The sequence below is a fragment of the Calypte anna genome, chromosome 9, assembly GCF_003957555.1.
Source record: "Calypte anna isolate BGI_N300 chromosome 9, bCalAnn1_v1.p, whole genome shotgun sequence".
NCBI lineage: Eukaryota > Metazoa > Chordata > Aves > Apodiformes > Trochilidae > Calypte > Calypte anna.
Window position 1 is genome coordinate 7,529,314 of NC_044255.1, and position 20,492 is coordinate 7,549,805.

General features: G+C 38.0%; 1 protein-coding gene across 2 annotated transcripts in view; it reads left to right on the forward strand.

Moving 5' to 3' along the window:
* PIK3CB (phosphatidylinositol-4,5-bisphosphate 3-kinase catalytic subunit beta) overlaps positions 1-15,024 on the forward strand; it is a 72,890-nt gene extending 57,866 nt beyond the window's left edge. For both annotated transcript variants that reach the window (XM_030456364.1, XM_030456365.1), the window contains exons 17-24: positions 1,629-1,807; positions 2,409-2,518; positions 2,830-2,908; positions 9,707-9,874; positions 10,535-10,658; positions 11,804-11,949; positions 12,877-13,009; positions 13,474-15,024. In XM_030456364.1, coding sequence (XP_030312224.1) covers positions 1,629-1,807; positions 2,409-2,518; positions 2,830-2,908; positions 9,707-9,874; positions 10,535-10,658; positions 11,804-11,949; positions 12,877-13,009; positions 13,474-13,611 — 1,077 coding nt within the window. In that variant the 3' untranslated portion in view covers positions 13,612-15,024. The remainder of the gene's footprint in view (positions 1-1,628; positions 1,808-2,408; positions 2,519-2,829; positions 2,909-9,706; positions 9,875-10,534; positions 10,659-11,803; positions 11,950-12,876; positions 13,010-13,473) is intronic.
* Positions 15,025-20,492: the final 5,468 nt, after the last annotated feature.

The window sequence follows — 20,492 nt, forward strand, 5'->3', positions numbered from 1 at the left end:
TGGTGTATTGGGCCACAAATGCTAACTCAGCAGGTATGTGATGAATGTTATTTCTAACAGTTTTGATACTCTCTACATTGAAACTGTGCTGTGAGAGCACATATGGGACAGGAATGTACTGTTGTGATCTGCATTACTGCAGTTCACAGGACACAGAAAAGACCATTTCTTACACGTGTGCTTGTTAGCATTATCAAAATCATAAGAAGATTAGGTGATGAAATGCTTTAAGCAATAGACCTAAGGTCAGTGAAGTTTTTGTGCACTTTACAGGAAACAAATGTCAGTACAATCAAAGAAGGGGCAGAAAAATTCCCAACTGTGCAAACAAGGAAGAAATTCAAAGTAGAAATACTTCAAAAAGTTCCTGTTTGTACAACACAGGTTCCATTTTGTTCCCTTGTCACTGATGTTTGTACAGCTCCTAGAATAGTGGAAAAGCAGAGCACTCTTGGTTTTGACAGATGGCTGACCTGGCAGGTCTCCATTGCCTCACTTTTATAATCAAACTGCATACGATTTCCACAGCATCCTGCCTGACAGGGTTCAGTCTGTCTGTAGAAGTGGTAAGTGTTTTGACTCAGCACCTTGTAAGTTAGACTGAAGCTTCCTTGTATAGAAATCCACTTTTGTAATTATTAAGTTTAAGCTGTTTGCTAGATGATGTGTGTATTACTGAGCATGTTAACTGTGGCTAGTGCAAATACAGCTGATTGTTATAACAACTGTTTTATATTTGACTAACAAGTTGCTTGGATGTAGGTGCCATGTAGAAATTAAATGTTGTATGTGCTGCCTAGGTTTGTTACCAAAGGACATTGCTCTGTTAGTGTTGTATATATGTACATCACAAGTTTACTTCTTTTCTTAGAAACTATGTACTAGTAGAAAATTTTCCAAAACAGAAGGGTAAAAAGGGTTAAACCCACCTGTATTGATTGCAAATAATTGTCTTGCCTTTGTACACATTTTTAAGGTAACAGATTTGCATTGATGATGCCATGATTTGTAGCACCTTAATTGATTAGAGCCCTTATGTTATGCCTAACTTCTGCAGGAGTTTAATGAACAAACATTTAAGTCTATATTCCCTAAAAGTTAAGTCTGCTTAGTTATGTGTGTGGAAATTGTTTGCAAATAGTCACGTGGCTATACGGGTTTGTATGCAACTAACTGCATGCGTACAATGAAATATCTGCATCCTTAGTTCATCTCAAGTAATGTTTGATTTTGTTAGAGCTATGAACCACTGTTTCTGTTGGCTTCAGTGTGAATATGGATATAGGATCACCTTTGCTATGTGTCTTGTTGAATTAGTGGATGAAGATTGTATTTTGAAGAGAGAATTTGTGTAAATGTATCAATAAAACATTCATTTTGGGGGCAGTGTCAAGTCATGCTTTAAAAAAGTGACTTGAAGCTCAGGAGCCTTAATAGCATTGATGTCTTCTGTTATGAAAATGGGTGTCTTAGGCTGTTTTCATGGTTTTTTGTGAATGCCACCTTAATTTCCATTTTGAAAAAATTGTAGAATTACTTAATACTTGGTTTTGTTTTAAATGGGATTTTGCATTGTATTATGTGTAAAATCAGAGCAATAGCTTGCAAAGATAAAACATCTCTTTCAGGTGGAAGCCCTCAATAAGATGAAGACTTTAAATAGTCTAATTAAGCTGAATGCCATGAAGCAAAGCAAAGCAAAAGGAAAAGATGCAATGCATACATGTTTGAAACAAAATGCTTACAGAGAAGCACTTTCTGACCTCCAGTCTCCTCTGAATCCTTCTGTTATACTTTCAGAACTACAGTAAGTTCAGAATATGTGAATAGAATTTCACTGTAGCTTTTGCACAGAAACACTAAAGCAGAAACACCTACGTACTTTAACTTGCTGTGGCTTTATTGTTCAGGGGATGTGCTGTCACAGGGAGCTTTTTCTGTAGTGAGAGCTCTGTTGGAAATCTTCCTAGGTTTAAGGTATCAGTTAAGTTAGATTTTTTTTGTCCTTCATAAAACTTGATACTATCTTAGCCACTGCATTACCATAGTTAAATATATTTAATAAGCATGAATGCCATTAAAACTTTTTAACAGCACTTAAAGATACACTCTAAAAATTGGTGGACAATGATACAAGAAAACTGTTTTGTTTTCTGAAAATGCAGGTGCTTAATTGAAGCATTAGATACATGTTTGCCAATTTTAAGGTATCTTGTACAATCCATATGTAACAGATATGTTTGTAACTTAGTAAGCTCTATAGCAGAGAAGAAGAGAGAAAGCAGAGATAAGATTTAAGTACTTCCAGACTGGAAGTTGACCTGTTCCCCTGTGTTTTGAACAATGTTTAGACCTTTGTAGTTGGATTATTCTTAATTGACTAAAACTTTTGTTGTATTTGCCTCTAGTGTTGAGAAGTGTAGATATATGGATTCTAAAATGAAACCTCTGTGGATAGTGTACAACAATAAAATGTTTGGAGGAGATCTTGTAGGAATCATCTTTAAAAATGGTGATGGTAAGCAATGATAAAAATTTTTAATTTTTCCTTTTCCTTCTTCATTCCCACACTTGCATTTACACTGTGTTGCTCTGTATTGCAGTAGTACAAATCTGGTGTACTCTAGCACTGGTAAGCAAATTAAGCATCACCTTCTGACTGGGTTTCAAAGTATGAAATCCATCAGTCATGATACTATAGCTATGGGTAATCCCACTTTGACCTTTAGGCTTGATTATTTTTACATGCCTTTTTCTAAAGACTTAATAAACATTAGGAGGATTTTCTACAGCAGACTGAGAAGTAGCAGTTTCAACCTTTCCTTCTAGATCTCCGACAGGACATGTTGACCCTCCAGATGCTGCGTTTGATGGACATACTTTGGAAGGAAGCCGGTCTGGATCTCCGGTAAGGATCTCTTGAGGGCTACTTTATTTGGATGGAGAGTCTACTTTTAGCAGTGAAGCTTTCCTGTTTTTAAAATCTCTTCCCTACTGTCCCTTTTCTAAACTTCTCTATCTATGGCCAGAGGTTTCAATTGTCATAGAAAAGGTGAACATGCTTTAGAAAGCAGTTACCTTAACTAATTGGATCAGCTTGTCTTTGCTTTTTCATACCCTAGATGGCCCACACTACAAAAGAATTTAGCCAGGAAAGCAAATAATGAAAGAAGGCAGAAAGTTTTGTGCCTTTGTGTGTGCAACTGTTCAGAACAAAAGTATTTCATAAACTCCTCATCTAACAAACCTACCTCTTAATAGTCGCTGGATTTCCTGGAAATGAAAAAATGGAGACTTAGTGATTATGGGAATTGCAGCTCTTAAGGTCTAACATAGGTTCTTCTTTCTAACATTTTCTTATTGATCTTGGTCTTTTTCTCAAGGACATGTATGATTTGTGCTGCTATGGTCACAAGTCAATGTGTTATTGTCACAAATAATGTTTATATTTGCAATCTATTTTGTACAAATTTTAACAGATAAATGTCCATCTTGTACTAATTATGTAACAGGCATTATGAAGATGAGGGTCTTAGAGAAGTCAGTTGCTGCGTGCTTCTCTTTTAAGAGTGCTGCTGCGCAAAGCAAATTATGATGGTTTGGAACAGTGTGGATTTACCAAGATTAAACTAATTGCCTTCTTTGAGAGAGGGAAAGAGTAGTGGATGTCCTTACGTTGGGTCTCACTCCCATAATATTCTTGCCTCTTGAGTTAGGTGTTGCATTAGACAGCTACATACTGTGCCTGGAAGCTGATGACAAGTGGATTCTATATGGGAATTCGTATCTTTTTAGCCTTGTCAGTATCTTGCAGTCAAAAACATTATTTAAGTATCTATGTAAGGAAAAGTACCATTTTGTGCTTACCATCTGCTGATCTTGGTTACTGCACATTCTCAACCATTATTTTGAATCTTGGTAAATAGGGGATCATCAGTCGAGAGTAAGACAAGATTCTGTAGTAAGATGAGGTTGACAGTAAAAGTGATATATTTAGAACCACTACTATATTGGGACAAAAATACATAGCAGCTTCCTTAAAATGTCACTTTTCAATGTCATTTCAATTAAGAAGTTCCAACACAGTTTTAAAGTCAGTGGAGAAAAAACTTAATACACTTGTACTAAAGAACTTGTTACAGTATTGAACTTGCCTGTATTTCATGCTAAAGCTTCCATTTTTGGTTCCTTTGGCAGGTTTTGTGAGGCTGTAAATGTCCGGTTTAAAAATCGTAATTTAAGTATTCTGTTAGGGCAGAAATACTCTGCAAATAAGCTTCTCACTTGTTTTCCTCTCCTGCAAAGCTACTTCTCTCAAAATGGAGTAATAAAAAACCTTTCGAATTACAGGAATTTCAGAATGATGAGGACTGTGGGATTTTCATGTATTTATTAGTTCATTAATAAAGTCTCTAGGGCAGTCTGTCCTCCCGTGCAAGCTGGTCACATTTTAATGGGGTGTGTAAGTAGCAATGGGGGTTTTGTGGTAGCCCTTTTTCTTCCTGTTGTCTCAGTTCTCTTACTGCTGTTTACACCAAGACCTGCAGTTATTGTGTTCATCTTCAACATACATTCTGAAGTCCCCCTTTGCATTCTTTTCTTGAGAAAACACTATTTTGACATCAAAAAAACATTCTTCAGACAAGAAATACCTTTGTACCTTCTGAAGCCCTTGCAAAGCAGCTTTCTTCCTTTCATGTGCTTGCTGGCAAGCATGCCATCTTTGTAGGAGTACTAGAGGATTCCAAAGAGAAAGAAACAGTATCAGGCATTATTCAGTGTAGCTGTCCAACCCTCTAGTACATGGGCAACTTTTCCAGCCGAACTTTAGTTTTAGCTAACATAGTTCTCTAATTCTGTTTTCTTTTTAGAAAGAATAGCTCTAAAGAAAGGTACTGGGTGTCACATTATTATAAACCACTTGGAGGCCATAAATTAAATTTTGTATTCCTGCTAGAGTGCTGTAATCCTCTGTGTTTAGTTTTTTAATGTTGTTTACTTGGCTAGAAGTACTTCTTTAATTATTGAAATACTTAATTTGGATTCTTTAAACTCATTTCAAGTTTTTTTGTGGGTTAAGCAAAATGCCAGGAGATTCATAAGGCTCCTAACATCAGCACACACAGATAAGTAAAATTATCAACTTGTTGCTTATGCTGCTTATAGAAAGATTCCTTGGAGTGAAGTGTGGGATAAGGTAAAAATCAAGTAAATCGCTTCTAGAAGTGTATGTTTGTGATGAGGGGGCTTGAATGGATATTAAGTTGAACACTGATTTGGGAAAAATTTAGATAATTTCTGTCATGATAAATAGACTGTGAGGAGACTGATCCAGTATTTAGGGGCAAGGACAGCTCTGGCAGCTGTGAAATCCCAGATGAGACATTCTTTGGCTGCTGTCTTCCCAGAAGCTTAGTTTGTGCTTTCAGCCTAGGCCACACACTGTGCCTAGCAAGCAGGAATAGTGATTAGGAGTCATCACATAAAATTTGCCAAATTAAGGTATTTTTTTCAACTTGACAAAGGAAAACCAGTGGCTTTTATGTCCAAGATTTTTCTAAAAACTCTCAGAAAAAAAAAAAAATAGAAAGAGAAAGTTTCTTGTAAGAGTTGCAGTTCTATAATTCTACCCTTCCTCTTCCACTTGATCCTGGGATTATCTTCCTTCCACCCATCTTCTCCTAGTTAAGATTGTAAAATAAAACAATGGGATGGAGGCATGGTTACAATCCTGTGTCTATCGAAGGGAGATTAACCAGGCAGTTGCCAAGGGAAGGTTCTGAAATGGCCTTAACTGAAAACAGAGTTGGACAAAACAGCACTCTGAATGGCTGGAGCATGAGGAGGCAGCTAAGAGGGTATGGCTTTGTTAGCTCCATGCTTAAAGTCCCCATGCCCCTTGAATAGAAGCAGGTCCAAAATCTATGAACTAACAGCAGTGGTTATGAGTTCTGTACCTTCTGCATGAGTTGGTATTGTTGGTCAGCTTCTTTTTGCTTGGGGAAGAGACATGGTGTCAGGTGAAAAAGTAATGCCAAATAGATCTGCTTTCCTAAAAAATACAACTTCAGATATCCTTACCAGCTAGTGGCATTGTTTCTTCTCTCCCTGTAGCATCATCCTTTGAGGCTTTAGTTTCCCTGAATCTGTTGCTTCCCTTTTTGCTTCTCTGGATACATAATGGAATTTGTGCTTTTCAACTTTTTTTCTACTACAGAAAGTCTGGTACCTCCATGCACGTATGAGCAGTGCTCTTTGTTTAATGTATGTAACAGCAGAAGCACTTGCTGCTTGTCTCCCTCTTGCAATCAGTAATATCTTGCCACAAGCAAGTTCTACAGCTTTCATGACACATGGATCAAATAGCAACCAGTGTGCTACCATCAAGGTGATGGGATAGGATCAGTTTCCTTATAATTGCACTGCAGTCCACAGCCAGTTATTTAGTAGTAATTTAAAATGAAATTTTAGCCCAATCTGTGTCTAAAGTAAGCACAATACTCCCAGTGGGATTTCTCAGCTGTGGAGAGAAATACCAAATATATGCTGGTTTTGACATCTCCAAAGGTAAAGAAGGAGAAAGGTTGGATGGTTGGTTGGTTTGTTTAGCTGTCAACTAATTTGTCTCATGGGTAAACTGGCCTCTTTCTTGTGGTGCCTTTGTTGTCTAGGTTCCTGTGTGTGCATGCTGACTAAACACCAGGAGCCCAGGGTTCGTGTGTAGGGTGAGACAAGAGTGCTCTGCAGTGGGCCCTTCATCCTGGGCTGTCACTGGGTGGACTGTGCAGTGCACAACTGAAAAAAACTTCAGATGTGAATTTCATCTGCTTCTCTGTACAGGCCCAGCCAGTAAATAGCAGAGATCATCGCCCCAGACAAACTACATCTAAGCCAGACTTCTCTAAATGACAGAGCATTTATCTTAGATAGCAGTCAGTCAAGTGCCAGAGAAATGAGAAAAACAAAAAAGCATATTTTTTAATTAATCCCTATACCTATTCATGTCAAAGACAAACTGTTACCTGACAACTGAGCAGGAAATAGATGACATAAAACATTAGAAAGTATGTGCAGCCAAACTTCTTCAGTTGTCTCTGTAGTTTGCCTCTAGTTGTTTCTTGTAGTTTAGATATGGGCAATTATGGAACAAACACACTAATTTAAGCAGTATTTATATTCAGGTTACATCTGCAGTGACAAAATGACATTTTGGGAAATTCAAACCCCTATAAAAGTTACAACTTCTCAAATTATTTTACTTGAAAAAATTCTACTCCTGAAGTCATGCTCATAGTACATAACTTTCTCTATTTTTATGAGGGGTGTTTAATATTACAAATACTTACCTCAGCAGAGGAGCATATCTTCTGTTTTTCCAAGCATGCTGTGGAGTCTGCAGTGTTGTTTCTCTTAGCAGAGTAATCCTGGCATCAAAAGGTATTTCTGGTGCTTTACCTGAATTTATAGCATTGAAAATTTCTTAAAGGAGAAGTTAGTAAAGTAACAGAGCAACAAAAATGTGGAGCTATGTGGAGTTATGTTGAGTGACCCTTGCTGTGGCAGAGTCATAAAAGTGTTTAGTTCTTGGTTAGTTTTTGGACATACAGAGAGAGTTCTCTGAACTTGTTATTTTCACTGCCTATTTTTAGTGAGCTTTCAAAAGTTTTGACCTCCCTTAACATGCATGCAGTCTGATGTTAAGGGGCTGTGTATGAATGAAATCAAAAGAAAAACATATTTATTACAAGTTTAAAGAATATCATAAATTTGAAACCATTTGATCTGAAGTTACAGAGAATGTGTTAGTAAGTTGCCAGAACTTATAATTGTATTTGGAAAGGTACTTGTTTGGAGAATTAAACTCTTGTAAAGAACTGTATTAAATGGAGTGAAGAAGAAAATTTTATGTCTTGGATTGCTGAATTGATCCATCTGTGATCTTTACTGGCATTAAGAAGCAGTGAGCATATCCTGCTGACAGATGTTGAAGTCAGAAAGACCAGGATGAGGTGGAAAGGACCCAGAGGATTTGTCCCTAACTTGACTCCTGTCAAACTGTCTCTCTGACAAGGATGTTTTTTCCTCCAGTTGCAAGCACAGAGTCCTCAAGGGGCTGAAGGCTTTCATCATTGCTTGCTTTTGAAGGGGAAGTTGTTGGCTGTGTGCCCAGTTAAGCTGCAAGTAGGGTGGGTTGAAATGCCATGGATGGCAGCCAGCGTGCACTTTAACCTGGCAATATTTGGCTCCCATTTGTCGTGTCGTGATAAGGATGGGCAGTGCTTCCTTGTCTCATGAATGCTGGTGATACCCTTCTGTTCATTGTGAGAAACTCTGATCTGGAGAGCTGGTGAATAGCTTAGAATACATTTCTTGTTTTGGAGTGTTCTCTAAATACCCTCTTGAATGGGGTCTTCAATTTGCTTTGTTGCCAGAAGAGAAGAATCCTCAACTATACAGTTGTTACCACAGTTGTAGTAACTACTTCAGTAACAACTATATTATTGTTATTACTTTAGCAGCAGTTGTTACTGCTGCTTCAGTTGTGTGTTATCACTGAGGTAGAGAAAATGTTCAGTTATTAATAGCTATTAGAATAGAACTGGAATTCCATTTATTTTTCTTCTATGGCTTGGGGTAATAGGCTGTGTCACTGGAGAGATGTGGTTCTACTTTATAGCAATCAAACTTAATATTAGTTTTATATATAAATACTGATGACAGCTCCACTAGCAGTTCTTTTTATTACATGTACCCACACATGCATACACACAAATTTTGATGTGTCCTGCAGTTTTTTATACAGCTTTGTAAGCCAGTGAGTGCCAGTCTGTGGTGGTACACTGCAGTTAGATCTGCATGGGCAGTCTTTATTTTACACATGGATCCACAGCCAGAACAGAGAGTATCTTGACCTGAGATGCCTGCATAAGACTCTACACTCAGTTAGTGATGTGATGATGCCTTTGGAAAGTTTGCATTATGTTTCCAGTGCATGCATTGAGCTCCATCTAAGTTGCAATCGCCTTTAGTATTTTAAGCATCTGCAGTGAGGAAATATTTTGGAGAAATACAATTAATTTTTTCGACACATCTCTCTTTGGTTCATATCTTCAACTATGTGTAATCTGAATGCAATGAACTAATTTGAATGCAATGTTAATCTTGTACATAGTTTTGCAAAGCAAAGTATATGAATGCAGAAGAATATTGTATATCAGATGGGATAGAAAAACTATTCTGTTTTTCAGAAGGTTTCTATAAGAGCTGGAAAAAATTATTATAATTTTAAAATATTTCTAGCATTTTAAGTTGAAGTAGGAAGAATGTAGAAAAAGAAGAGACTCTTTCCTATTTACACAAATAATTTAGTCTACAGTGAGCATGAGTGTAACTTAATTTAGCAAGTAACAAATGAAAGCAAAGCACTCCCTCTATGGTTTCTCCTATAAAACTACAAGTTACTGTGTTCCCTAGTAAAAGTGGAAAATTAGAGTTGCTTGTAATTTCATTTTTACACATACGTGTGTTACAGGAAAAATTAATATTTTAGTTGTATTGCTGGTATTTTAACCTTGCAAGTAGTATCTGATGTTAACCTTTGAGAATCTAATATTCAAGTTAGAATGAATATTCAGCCTGCTCAATATATTGAGACACTAAAGAAACTTTCCTCCTATTTTTAGCATGATTTTGTGTTTTGTTTCAGGATATTGCCCTACGGCTGTTTAGCAACTGGAGATCACTCTGGCCTTATTGAGGCTGTTTCTAGTTCAGAAACAATTGCTGACATTCAGTTAAATAGTAGCAATGTTGCTGCTGCTGCTGCCTTCAACAAAGATGCTCTCTTAAACTGGCTGAAGGAATATAATTTGGGGTAATTGCTACTGTTATTTTCTCATTTGTAGTATAACCTACGAAATTCCTGTAAGTTTCTGTTTCAGTATCCAGGACTGTGTGGCTCTTCTGGCAGGCTTCTTACTACTTGGTTTTCTCCTGTCTCACAGTCTGACTCAGATTCATGGTGCTCTTGGAATTCAAACAATGATCCAGCTGAAGTTTGGGCATTTGCAGCATTTTGACTGCATTTTTATGAGTAAGATATTCTAGATTTGTAAAAAAAAACCAAAAAAACCCCAAACAGACCCAAGAAAACAAAATAGATCTCAAGTCTTGATGTTGTTGCCTTTCATAATAGTTGCGTTTCCTTTGCTCTCCATAGCTGCTTTCTACAAGTTTTGTGTTTGTTTGGTTTTGGTTTTTGGGTTGGTTTTTTTTTTTGTTTTTGTTGTTGGTTTTGTTGTTGTTGTTGTGTCATTGGGTTTTTGCATTTTTGTTTGGGGTGGGGTGGTTTTTTTTTGTTTGGGGGGGGCTTGTTGTTTTTTGGTCTTTTTTTTGTGAGGGGGGTGTGTGGAAAAAAAGTCTAGTTTTAAAGCATCCCAATGGATGTCTGGTTTAAACATCCAAAAATCCTTTTTGAGGTCGAAGCATGACATGAATTACCAGTAGAATGCACTAACATTGTTTGTGGTTACAGTGATGACTTGGATCGAGCCATTGAAGAATTTACACTGTCTTGTGCTGGCTACTGTGTAGCTACTTACGTACTGGGGATTGGTGACAGACACAGTGACAACATCATGGTCAGGAAAAATGGTCAGGTAAAAATCTCTTATGTATGCAGAATAACTGTGGTATCTCTGTTGTGCAAGAATTGTCTTAAGAACTTTTTATTTCTTTAGTGTCTCAGTAAAATCAGATCCATGTTGTTAGAACTGATGTCTTCATTTACTGAGAACTGATTCAAGCTTCCAAGAGAGAAAGTGTAAGACTAGTGGAAGAACTGGCCAATGCCTGCTTAGTGTAAGCCATTCTATATCAAATGAGGCTGTTCTATAGAACTTCTTCAGACTGTCCAAAATCCTGTTATTGTTCAGACTAATGGAACAGAAGTACCTAGCAAAGAACCATGCTTCAAAAGACATAGACTCATAGAATGGCTGGGGTTGGAATGGCCTGGCTGGGACCATGAATTGTAGTTTTGAGCAGCACCTCTCCAAAGTTGGTCTCTACACAGGCCACCTCTGCAGAAATTTTCAATATGCAACTTGGTATAAACATGAAGCTCTGATGACAGGTCTCAAAACCTAGAACGTAGGTAAATTCTTAGAGATGTATTTTCTGGTATAATTGTTGCATTCTACTGTAAGTGGTCTGATTTTATTTAAATTATGCTGCCTAGAAAACTAGCAAGAGTTGCAGGAAGGAGAGTTTTATAGACATTTTCAGGAGAGTTTTATAGACATTTTCAGTGTTCTTTTAAGTTGTTACCTACTAACAGAAAGCTGTAATCCCCTTTTCCTTGATTCTAAAATGGGACGACTGTGATAGGTTCCTTGAAATTAATGTAAGTTCCATTTGCCTTCTGACTTTGTGTAGAAAGCCCATGTGTATGATGATGTTGTGCCTCATAGCCTCATCACTGGCCTCATTTTCCTCTCTTATATTACAGACAAGATGTCTGTTGGTAAGCATCAAAAGCTTAAAGCTGAGATCATCTTTTGCACACTGGTTTGTAGCAGCAGTCACACATAAGAGCATGGATGTTATCACTGACTTGAAATAAATTGTGAAATGTTGTACAGCTAAATACTCCCTAAGGGCTGAAACCATGGGCTATGGAAAGTACAACTGTGAGCTAACTGTTCTTGATAACAGCATCTTGTGTAGAGATATTAGAAAAGTTAAATATTTCACTGGAGAAATTAATTTTCACTTCTGGGTGTTTTTTTGGGTTTTTTTTCAGCTCTTTCATATAGATTTTGGGCATATTCTTGGAAACTTCAAATCCAAATTTGGAATTAAAAGGGAACGGGTACCTTTCATACTCACCTATGATTTTATTCATGTTATTCAACAAGGAAAAACAGGGAACACTGAAAAATTTGGTCGGTGAGTATGTGATCTCTTTCTTCTGTAATGGAGATGATCTCTGGTGATAATTTCCAGAACACCAAGAACCTATCTGGGTCTGGTTTGCTTATTGATACATGTGTGGAAGTGTGATAACATGTATTTACAATAGTACCTATGGGTGTGCCTGAGCTAGAATATATACATGCAAATTATTTAATTCATCAGAATCTGCAGCTTTGCAGTGGACACAGTTTCTTATTATCTCCTCCAGCAGGGGGAACTGTAGAATATGGAATACTTTAAATGGCAGTACAATTCCATTTTCACTTGAAAAATGCCTCAGAAGATAATTTGTTTCTTGAAATGTAACTTGTCAATTTAGTCTGAAGATCATTTCATTTAGTGTGGAAAATTCATTCCACATTTAGTGTGGAAATTTACAGGTTAGGCTCTGGACAGTGCTACATTTGAAGATATTTAACAAGTTCTCGAGTGTCTGCATGACAGATCTTGATACCAGAGCTGTCAGTCAGCTCAATTTTGACTGCGTTTGCAGGAAGGAATTGCCTTACAGAGACAGGCTGAGTATTGGAAGGGACTGCCATAGGCCTTTTTGTTTATCCCCTGTAAGTCCACTATATGGGATCATCAGGGCATTTCACTTAACTGGCAGGGAGACAGGACATTGGCATCTTTTGCTCTTTCTGAAGAACAGTGCTGTTTTTAAGGCTTTTGATGTTTTTTTTTACCACGCTTTAAGGGCTTGTTTGAGATACATGGGATAATTTTGTGGAATGCATTGGAGGTTCCGTAGACATCTCTATTGTCCAGTCCGCTACTGTTTTCCTAGGCTATGTGTGTTAGGCCAGATAAGGGTGTTTGGACATTGTTAGGTGTACTTGTCAACTGTGTCAGTTCTCACGTGTTGTCTTCACTGTGTGTGCTTTGCCACTGAACATGAAGGTTCCGGCAGTATTGTGAAGAAGCGTACTTGATCCTGCGAAAACATGGAAACCTATTTATTACACTCTTTGCACTGATGTTAACTGCAGGGCTTCCAGAGCTAACTTCTGTCAAGGACATCCAGTATCTCAAGGTAAATAAAGCAAGATTAACAACTCAGCAGGATTTAGTATTTTTCTAAGTGTGTGAATTTTGATTCCAAGATGAATACATTTAAATTGTTTTTCTCTCAGGTTTTTTGGTTCCCAAAGCTTTCATTTTCAGCTGTACAGAACAAGGTCTGTGGTCAGTCCTATGGTCAAAGGAAGCTTCCTCTCAACTGCTCTAAGTTCAGCTTCCATGCATCTTGTCTGTAGTCATTTTGGGGGGTGCTTTATGTCTTAGCTTACACAAACACCTGTAAAAGGAAAATTATTTGATGGATCCTTTTAGTCTTACCTTTAGACTCAGAAAATGCTGCTGATCTATTGCTTAATGAATAACAGGTGAAAAAGCATCAAAACAGAAAAAAATCACAGTGGTTTGTGTTGAAAGGTGAAAGAGGCCCTGTGTTTTTAAAAACAGTTTCTAACAGTACTTGTTCTCATACCATCTTAGGACTCCCTTGCCTTGGGGAAGAGTGAGGAAGAAGCACTAAAACAATTTAAACAGAAGTTTGATGAAGCACTTCGGGAAAGTTGGACTACTAAAGTGAACTGGATGGCTCACACTGTTCGAAAAGATTACAGATCCTAGAAGATATTTACATTTGCACTAGTCTGAATGTTACCTTGAAAAGTGTTTTTAGAGGAGATCTGTAGTATGGATCAACAAAACTTATTTTAAACGAGAAAGGAAACAAAACCAAGAAATGGGCTGAAATAACTCCTGAGTCTTTTGCACTCTGCTTCTGAATGCTTGATTCCAAGACAGTCTCTATGAAAAGTGAACATCCTGGATAATCAGTTCCTGCTGACTTTGCACGCTGAGAGCTACTAGGCATTTTTAAAAATTCTTTGGTACTTTATGGAGGTGTAAATATTTGTTTTTATACGTTAGGGTAACATGCTCTAACATACTCAGGAGGTTTGAAGACCTCTGATGGAACTGTTCTTTACTTAAAGTTGAGACTTGAAGAGTAATTTTTTTTTTTTTTTTTTTTTTTTTTTTTTTTTTTGGTGTCCTAATCTGGCTAAAAATGACCATATCATGTATATTTTTCATATGAACTCTGCCCTACTGGCACACATGCATTAATTCTGTAAATAGCAACCACAGTATCATTGTACTACCGGGAGCTGCTTAATGTCTTACACTGCTGCTGAAAGGAAAGGAAAGGAAAGTAGATTTTGGTGAGATTGGAGTGGGTGGAGGGTGAGATGGGGGGGAGAGGCTTTGAAAAGGACGCAGCATCCCAGTGTTCAGGTTGCACAGTTTTGCTCCCCTGACATGACAAACACACAGAGAAGCCCTTCGATAAGAGGAACATTAGGCCAGTTCCTAACGTGTCTGAGAATCCCTCATTGGTTACAGTCTCCCATTCTGCCTCTGGGACTTTGTTTTTAGCTCCTTAAATGTACTTTTATTTCAGGTTCAGGAAGAAGCTCCTTACACTGAAAGTCATATCTCAGATAAGTTACACCATGCAAATGTACCAGCTTCTGTAAGGGAAATTTTCAAATATGTTACATATAGTGATTTTTAGAGCATACAAACCAAAAACCCCAAATGTTTAGAAAAGCAAGTGTTCATGGGAAAAGATCATTCCATAAAATACCAATGAGTAGTCATTAATCTTTTCTTTCTGTATTTATTAAAAACTTGTGGTAATGTTGCTTTACCAAGATATATGTGTGGAGGATGGTTGCTGAAGAAACTGGACTTGTTTTAATTTATTTAGTGAGGTACCAGGCTTTTAGGTGCTTAAATGGAGAGCAAATTTGTTATGTGCAATAGGGAACTGCTGGTTAAAAGATGTAATATGCTGTTTTTGAACATCAGCAAGATAGACTTTAACTACTGCTTGTTCTCCAAAGAACACTGGTAGCTCTCAATTCTTGTTGATATTTGAATGAGAATTAAACATAAATATTTACTTTTTGACTAAACAATTGTTTTGCATAGAAGTGTTGTTTTATGTAGGAATTTAATTAAAGGTGGTTTTACTTTGTCAAGAGTAATTTATTGTTTTTTATTGTTTTGGAATTTTGTTTCTTTTTATGGTGAAGAACCTACCTGGAGCCAGGATAGCATTTTCTGTAGTGGTTTCATGCTCTTGTCCTTCACCCTTTGGGGCTAATCTATCTGAAAAGTCCTCTGCTTCTAGAATATTGTGAAAGAAACAAGTTATTTGTGCTTTGGTTTGTTTTGTTGTTTTCATAATATAGTAACATTTAAAGTATTCATTGTCCCCCCTTTTTATTTTTTTTTTTTTTCATTTCTAAAGCAGATGGGACAAAGGGTAAAAAAAAGCCTACTTTGCAGGTGACAACTCTGAAAAAAGTAATTTCATCTTTAGCTAATTCACAATATGTAATTTTGCATAAGTATGAATTCCTGGACACAATTATATTTTGTGTGAGTGCTCAGGCATGTTGTCTTGCTGAGGCAAACATAACCTCTCCAAAACCCAAGAGAGTTGGCAAATTCATCTTGACTGCTCAGGGCTGGTGTGCAAAGGTATGTGATTGATACAAGGAGCATGATGGCATCTCTAGATCTGTAGCCAAAAGGCAAGTCAGGTCTGTGATCCACCTTGGACTTCTCGTGGGGCTTTGAACAAGACATTTAAGATTAGATTTGTGCCTTAGATTTGTGTTTACAAATTGGCAGAGGTAGCATTGACCTCTGGATGCAGAAACCCCTGCCCTTGGTTACCACTGGGATACTGGGAGTTGTTGGTTTTTTTAAATGTCTTTAATGCATTTTACTGGAGTACTTGAGTCGGGCAAGAGATTTCCTCACCATCTTATTTGAGATAACTAGAATTTAGAGATTATTAGAAAATACTACTTTGGCTTAGTATTTGTATTGGCTAATACCCCTGGAATGGGATATATTGTAACTGGTTATCCTTACCTGCGCTACCTTTACTCTTGGCAGTTTGTTAGTAAGAATGTAGAAGCTTTGGAGAGGATGTAGCTGGATAAAAGCTGTGGAAAGGAAGTGTAAGCTACCTCACCTTCAGTTCAGATGGTCTTGTGTTAAGTTCATCATTTTTCCTCAAGTCTGCTTCTAAACTGCTCTGCACATTTCCCTGGAAAATAGCTTCTCTTAAGTCAACTCTGCTTCTCAAGACCTTTGTTGTATCTGGCAGGGAGAAATGAATCATGGACTGCTTGAAAAACATGAAATTGGGTACATCTTGTGTGTATATTATATAAATGTGTTCTGGTTTTCTCCTGTTGCATGATTACTTCATGGGTTTGCTTTCTTTACCTTGTGTTATGTGGTTTGTGCCATATCATGACAACTGCTACTTTGACACTCCTGCATTCCCTCTATTTGATTTCCAAGGGAAGAGCTTCCATGCATTTTCTGCTCACCAGTGGAGTTACACCCTTTCCCTTTTATGCTTGCATTGGTTTTATGGACAGTGGGTTGATTATTATTGAGTCATTCACGTTCTAGTGAATGCTTTTGACAGAGCCTATTCATATATTTCATATAATGAGTTCAAATTCCTCTTTAATTTCCTAGAGCTATTGAAATCAGATAATTAAATGGTACATCTCTTAATAATTAATATATCAGGCTATGATCATAACTTTATTCTTTAGGAATGATTTAAAGCCTAAATCTTTTAAGTATGTAATCAGTGTTTCTATCATTATTCTTTCACAGTATATTATATTAATATAATTAGGTATCTGAGCTGGCTTTAAAATTTAAAACTGAAATTCGGTGCTCACATAATGCCTTCCAGCTTTTGGCATACTTTGTTAAAATAAATCTTAAAATAACTACTCTGGCACAACACTGCCAGGACATGAGGCAGCAGAGCCAACTTGATGGAAAGCAAGTTTTTGTAGGTGCTGCCATATGAGATGTCAATGCTGGATTGCTGTTGGAGCTCACAGTTTACATGTGGCCACGGGTATTTCTGTACACAAGTGTGTCTCGTTCTGGCTGAGCCTGGGAGACAGAAGCCACACTGAGCTCAAGGTAGTTGGGGTTTTGTTGTAGTGGTTTTGTTGTCTGACCACAATACGATGCTGACTACTATTTCCAGTGCAAAGCTGTTTTGTTTGAGGCACCATCTGTCTGTCGCTGTCTGTTGATGGATGTAGTCTGGGCATAAGCTAGTAGTGAAATTGTTTGTAACTGGAATATCTTTGCAGATCAGTCACAGTAAGAGCATAATCATGACATGTCAAGTGATCTGAGTGATCCTTAAATAGGAACTGCTGATCTTTGGTATTTTGGCATGTCAGTTCAGAAAACTAGCTTTGCTTTTCCTTTGAAAATTTGTTGGGATTGCATGAGTGTGAAAGCCTCCTCTGACATCTGTGGGAAGAGCATGCATCCCCTAATGCCCACGTGGGTCACTGACTTAAGGGAGCAGAGCTAGATAGCCATTAATTCAGGGGCTGAGGAGGCAGCAGAGCTGGACTTCCTAATGTTTCCACGGGGACATTTAGGACTTTTTTATAAACCTGAGTGCACATAAAGAGCAAATGTCATCTCAGGAGTATACAGTACCAAGCAGATTTCAGTAGCCAGTCCAGGAAAGATACAATAATTTTAACAGCTACTGTGAAAACTTCAGTGTTGGGCTGCTCAAGCTGCCTTCACTCATTAATAAAAATCTTGCATTAAAATATCTTTCCATGCAAGCCTGATTTCATGACTCATCACAAACAGAGGGTTTGTGATTTAGCCAGTGCTTACCAGGGAATTTATTTACCCTGCTCATATTATTAGTTGTTCTTAGAACAGCACAGCAAAACAGCATGGACAGTTAGACAGTTTGGGTTTGCATTCTGTTGTTACTTGGATGCCTTTCCAACCTAATAGCCCACATAAGGAACTGAGTCTGTCCTCTAGCCAACCACAATGGAAAATACTATCAGTCAGATACTGATGGAACTTATATCACCTCTAGAACACCTGGCTAGAAGCCTGCTGAATCGTGTAACCTATTTGAGCAGGTTTGCTGTGTTAGACTGTTGGATTTAGAATAATGCTGCTGTGATGAGTCCTGTGTTCTTTGAGCCTGTTGCCTTTGATTATCTGGAGAAATTTTCCCAGGACTGCTTGATGAAGAGGGCTGGGGGTGAATATATGTTTCTTAAGTGATGGCAAAGCTTATTTGTGGGAAACCTGCACAGGATCACAGTATAAGAGTAGCAGCCATAGAGAAATGTAAAAGGTTAATTCTGTTTTGCCAGACAGTGTTTGGCTTCTATGAAGCAAATGAGCGGAATCAACAATCAAGCACCATGGAAACATGGTTTCTGAGGGACTGCAGCCCTTGTAGTGCAAGGATATTTGTAAGATCTAATTAATGCCCAAAACCACCAAAGTCTGGGCAGAAGTGAGGAACCTCATAGTGGTTCATTCCCATTTGTGAATCCTACCCGAAGTTTCCTAATGGGCTTGAACCTGTGAGCATTCTCTGGATGTGCATTTGTGATCTGACCACCTGGGCAAAGCAGCTCATTCTAGTTTCTGAGATTGTTTCTTGACCTTTTTTGCATAAGGAGCATGGAGTGCTCCTAGGACACATCAGAGAGGGAGCTGAGCAGTATTGTTTAGGATACTCTAAAGTGTGGGAATATTGTATATGTCGTTCTGAATTCCTTCTGTAGGACCTCTTTTCCATAGTGGGGGATAAGAAAACAAAACCCACGCGAATGGATGATATACCTCAGTTAAACTACTCCATATGGATAGGGAAAAAAAAAAAAAAAAAAAAGGATTACATTCACCTTGCCAAACAGTCATTGGAACAACAATGGTACAGTGCCAAAAAACAAGGAGGAATGACAGAGAGAGCAAGTCCTTTCTCCTGTGAACAAGTCCTTTCTCCTAGTGGCTTAAGAATTTAGGAAGGGTGAAACCAGAGGTCCAAACTTTGCAGCCATGTTCTGTCTGCTTGATGAAAGAAAAGAGCCTTTAATAACAAGGGCTATGTGAGAAAAGGTCTGGTTAGCCCATTCCCTACCAAATCACAGTAATTCTTCTTGTATATAGAGTTGTTCCAGTTGGTGTGGAAGAAAAAGGTGCAGGTTTTGGGTAATCTGCTGCAGAGGCTACTTCCAGCCTTAGCCTGAATTTATGAATTCCATAAAGCTAAACAGTCTTGTGTGTGTCTGGACCTCAGTGCCACCCTCCACCTGCCACAGTGCTTTGGCAAGTCACCATGCTGCTCTCCTGATCATTGCTGGGCAAGTCCTTCCATGTGCTGTGCAGGGGATAGAGACAGCTCCAGCTGTGGGTTCCACTAGTACCCTTAAATTTTGAATATAGTTTTACTTGGTGCTGTACTACACAGATCTTAAACCCAAAGAGGACTTAAATACTTTGTGAGTTGTGATCATTATTGATCCTTGTAAGGAGGGGTGCCAGATCGTAAGTTCAGAGTTGAAAGTCTGTAAAAGTTCAGAGGTTCTAGAAGGGAAGTGGAATGAAAGCTACCATTTTTTTGGCCAGGATAGGCCTTAGAAGCCACCTTCCCCCATCAAGTTGCATACCCATGGTAGTGAATGAAAAAAAAAAAAAAATAGAAATTTAATATTCCAGATCACAAACAATACTGAAGCATATCTTTGCATTACAACTAACTGCAATGCATCTTGTTGTTCTGCACTTAATATTAACTTTCTCTTTTACAGATCAATGGGATTATTTTGTTTCCTGGAAACAAAATATTCCTGGATTATTTTGTTTCCAGGGGAAAAATAAAACTCTTTGAAACAGAGTTTCTGAAATGATTCCCTGTTCTTAATAGCTGAGAAACTTCTAGTTCCTACTTAGAAATATATAATATTTTTTTCAGTGTTTATGGAAGCTAAATTAGTGAAGGTACATATCCTATGAACTGCAGTGTAGTTGTTATTTGGTGATGCTGCACACAGATTGTGTGGACTGGAGATACAGTCAGCCCGAGTGGACCCAAGCTGTAGTAGTCAGGTACTGACAAGGAACACACACCAAATCTTTAATCACCTCTACGTGCTTGGCTTTCTGCAGTCAACATACTAGAGCTGGTGTCTCCTCCTGTGTCGTAGTGATCAAGCAGGCTGTGGGCAATGAAGCTGCTTTCTGAATGCAGTGTCTCACATTTTTGGCAGATGAGGATTTCACATTTGGGACACATTTTCCCAGAGTGTGGCTGCCTTAAGGAGCACACTTCCTCCTGCACTGGCTTCAACGTTTTGGAACTTTTCCTGTGTAAACATCTCCTTTTGTCTTCCAAAAGCAGACTTCTTCCTTGAGGGCTAGAAAGGAGACAAGATTAATCTATACATTTTCTAGATGAGTGAGATTAGCAGAAGCAATTAGCATGTGATTTATGAACCCTTCCTGAGGCTTCACCTATGGCGCATTAGGAACTGGTACAATGTGTGGTCACCTGCAGGAAACAGAAATATGAAAGCCTGGCTCTGGTGCTGTGATGGCAGTGACAAGGCATT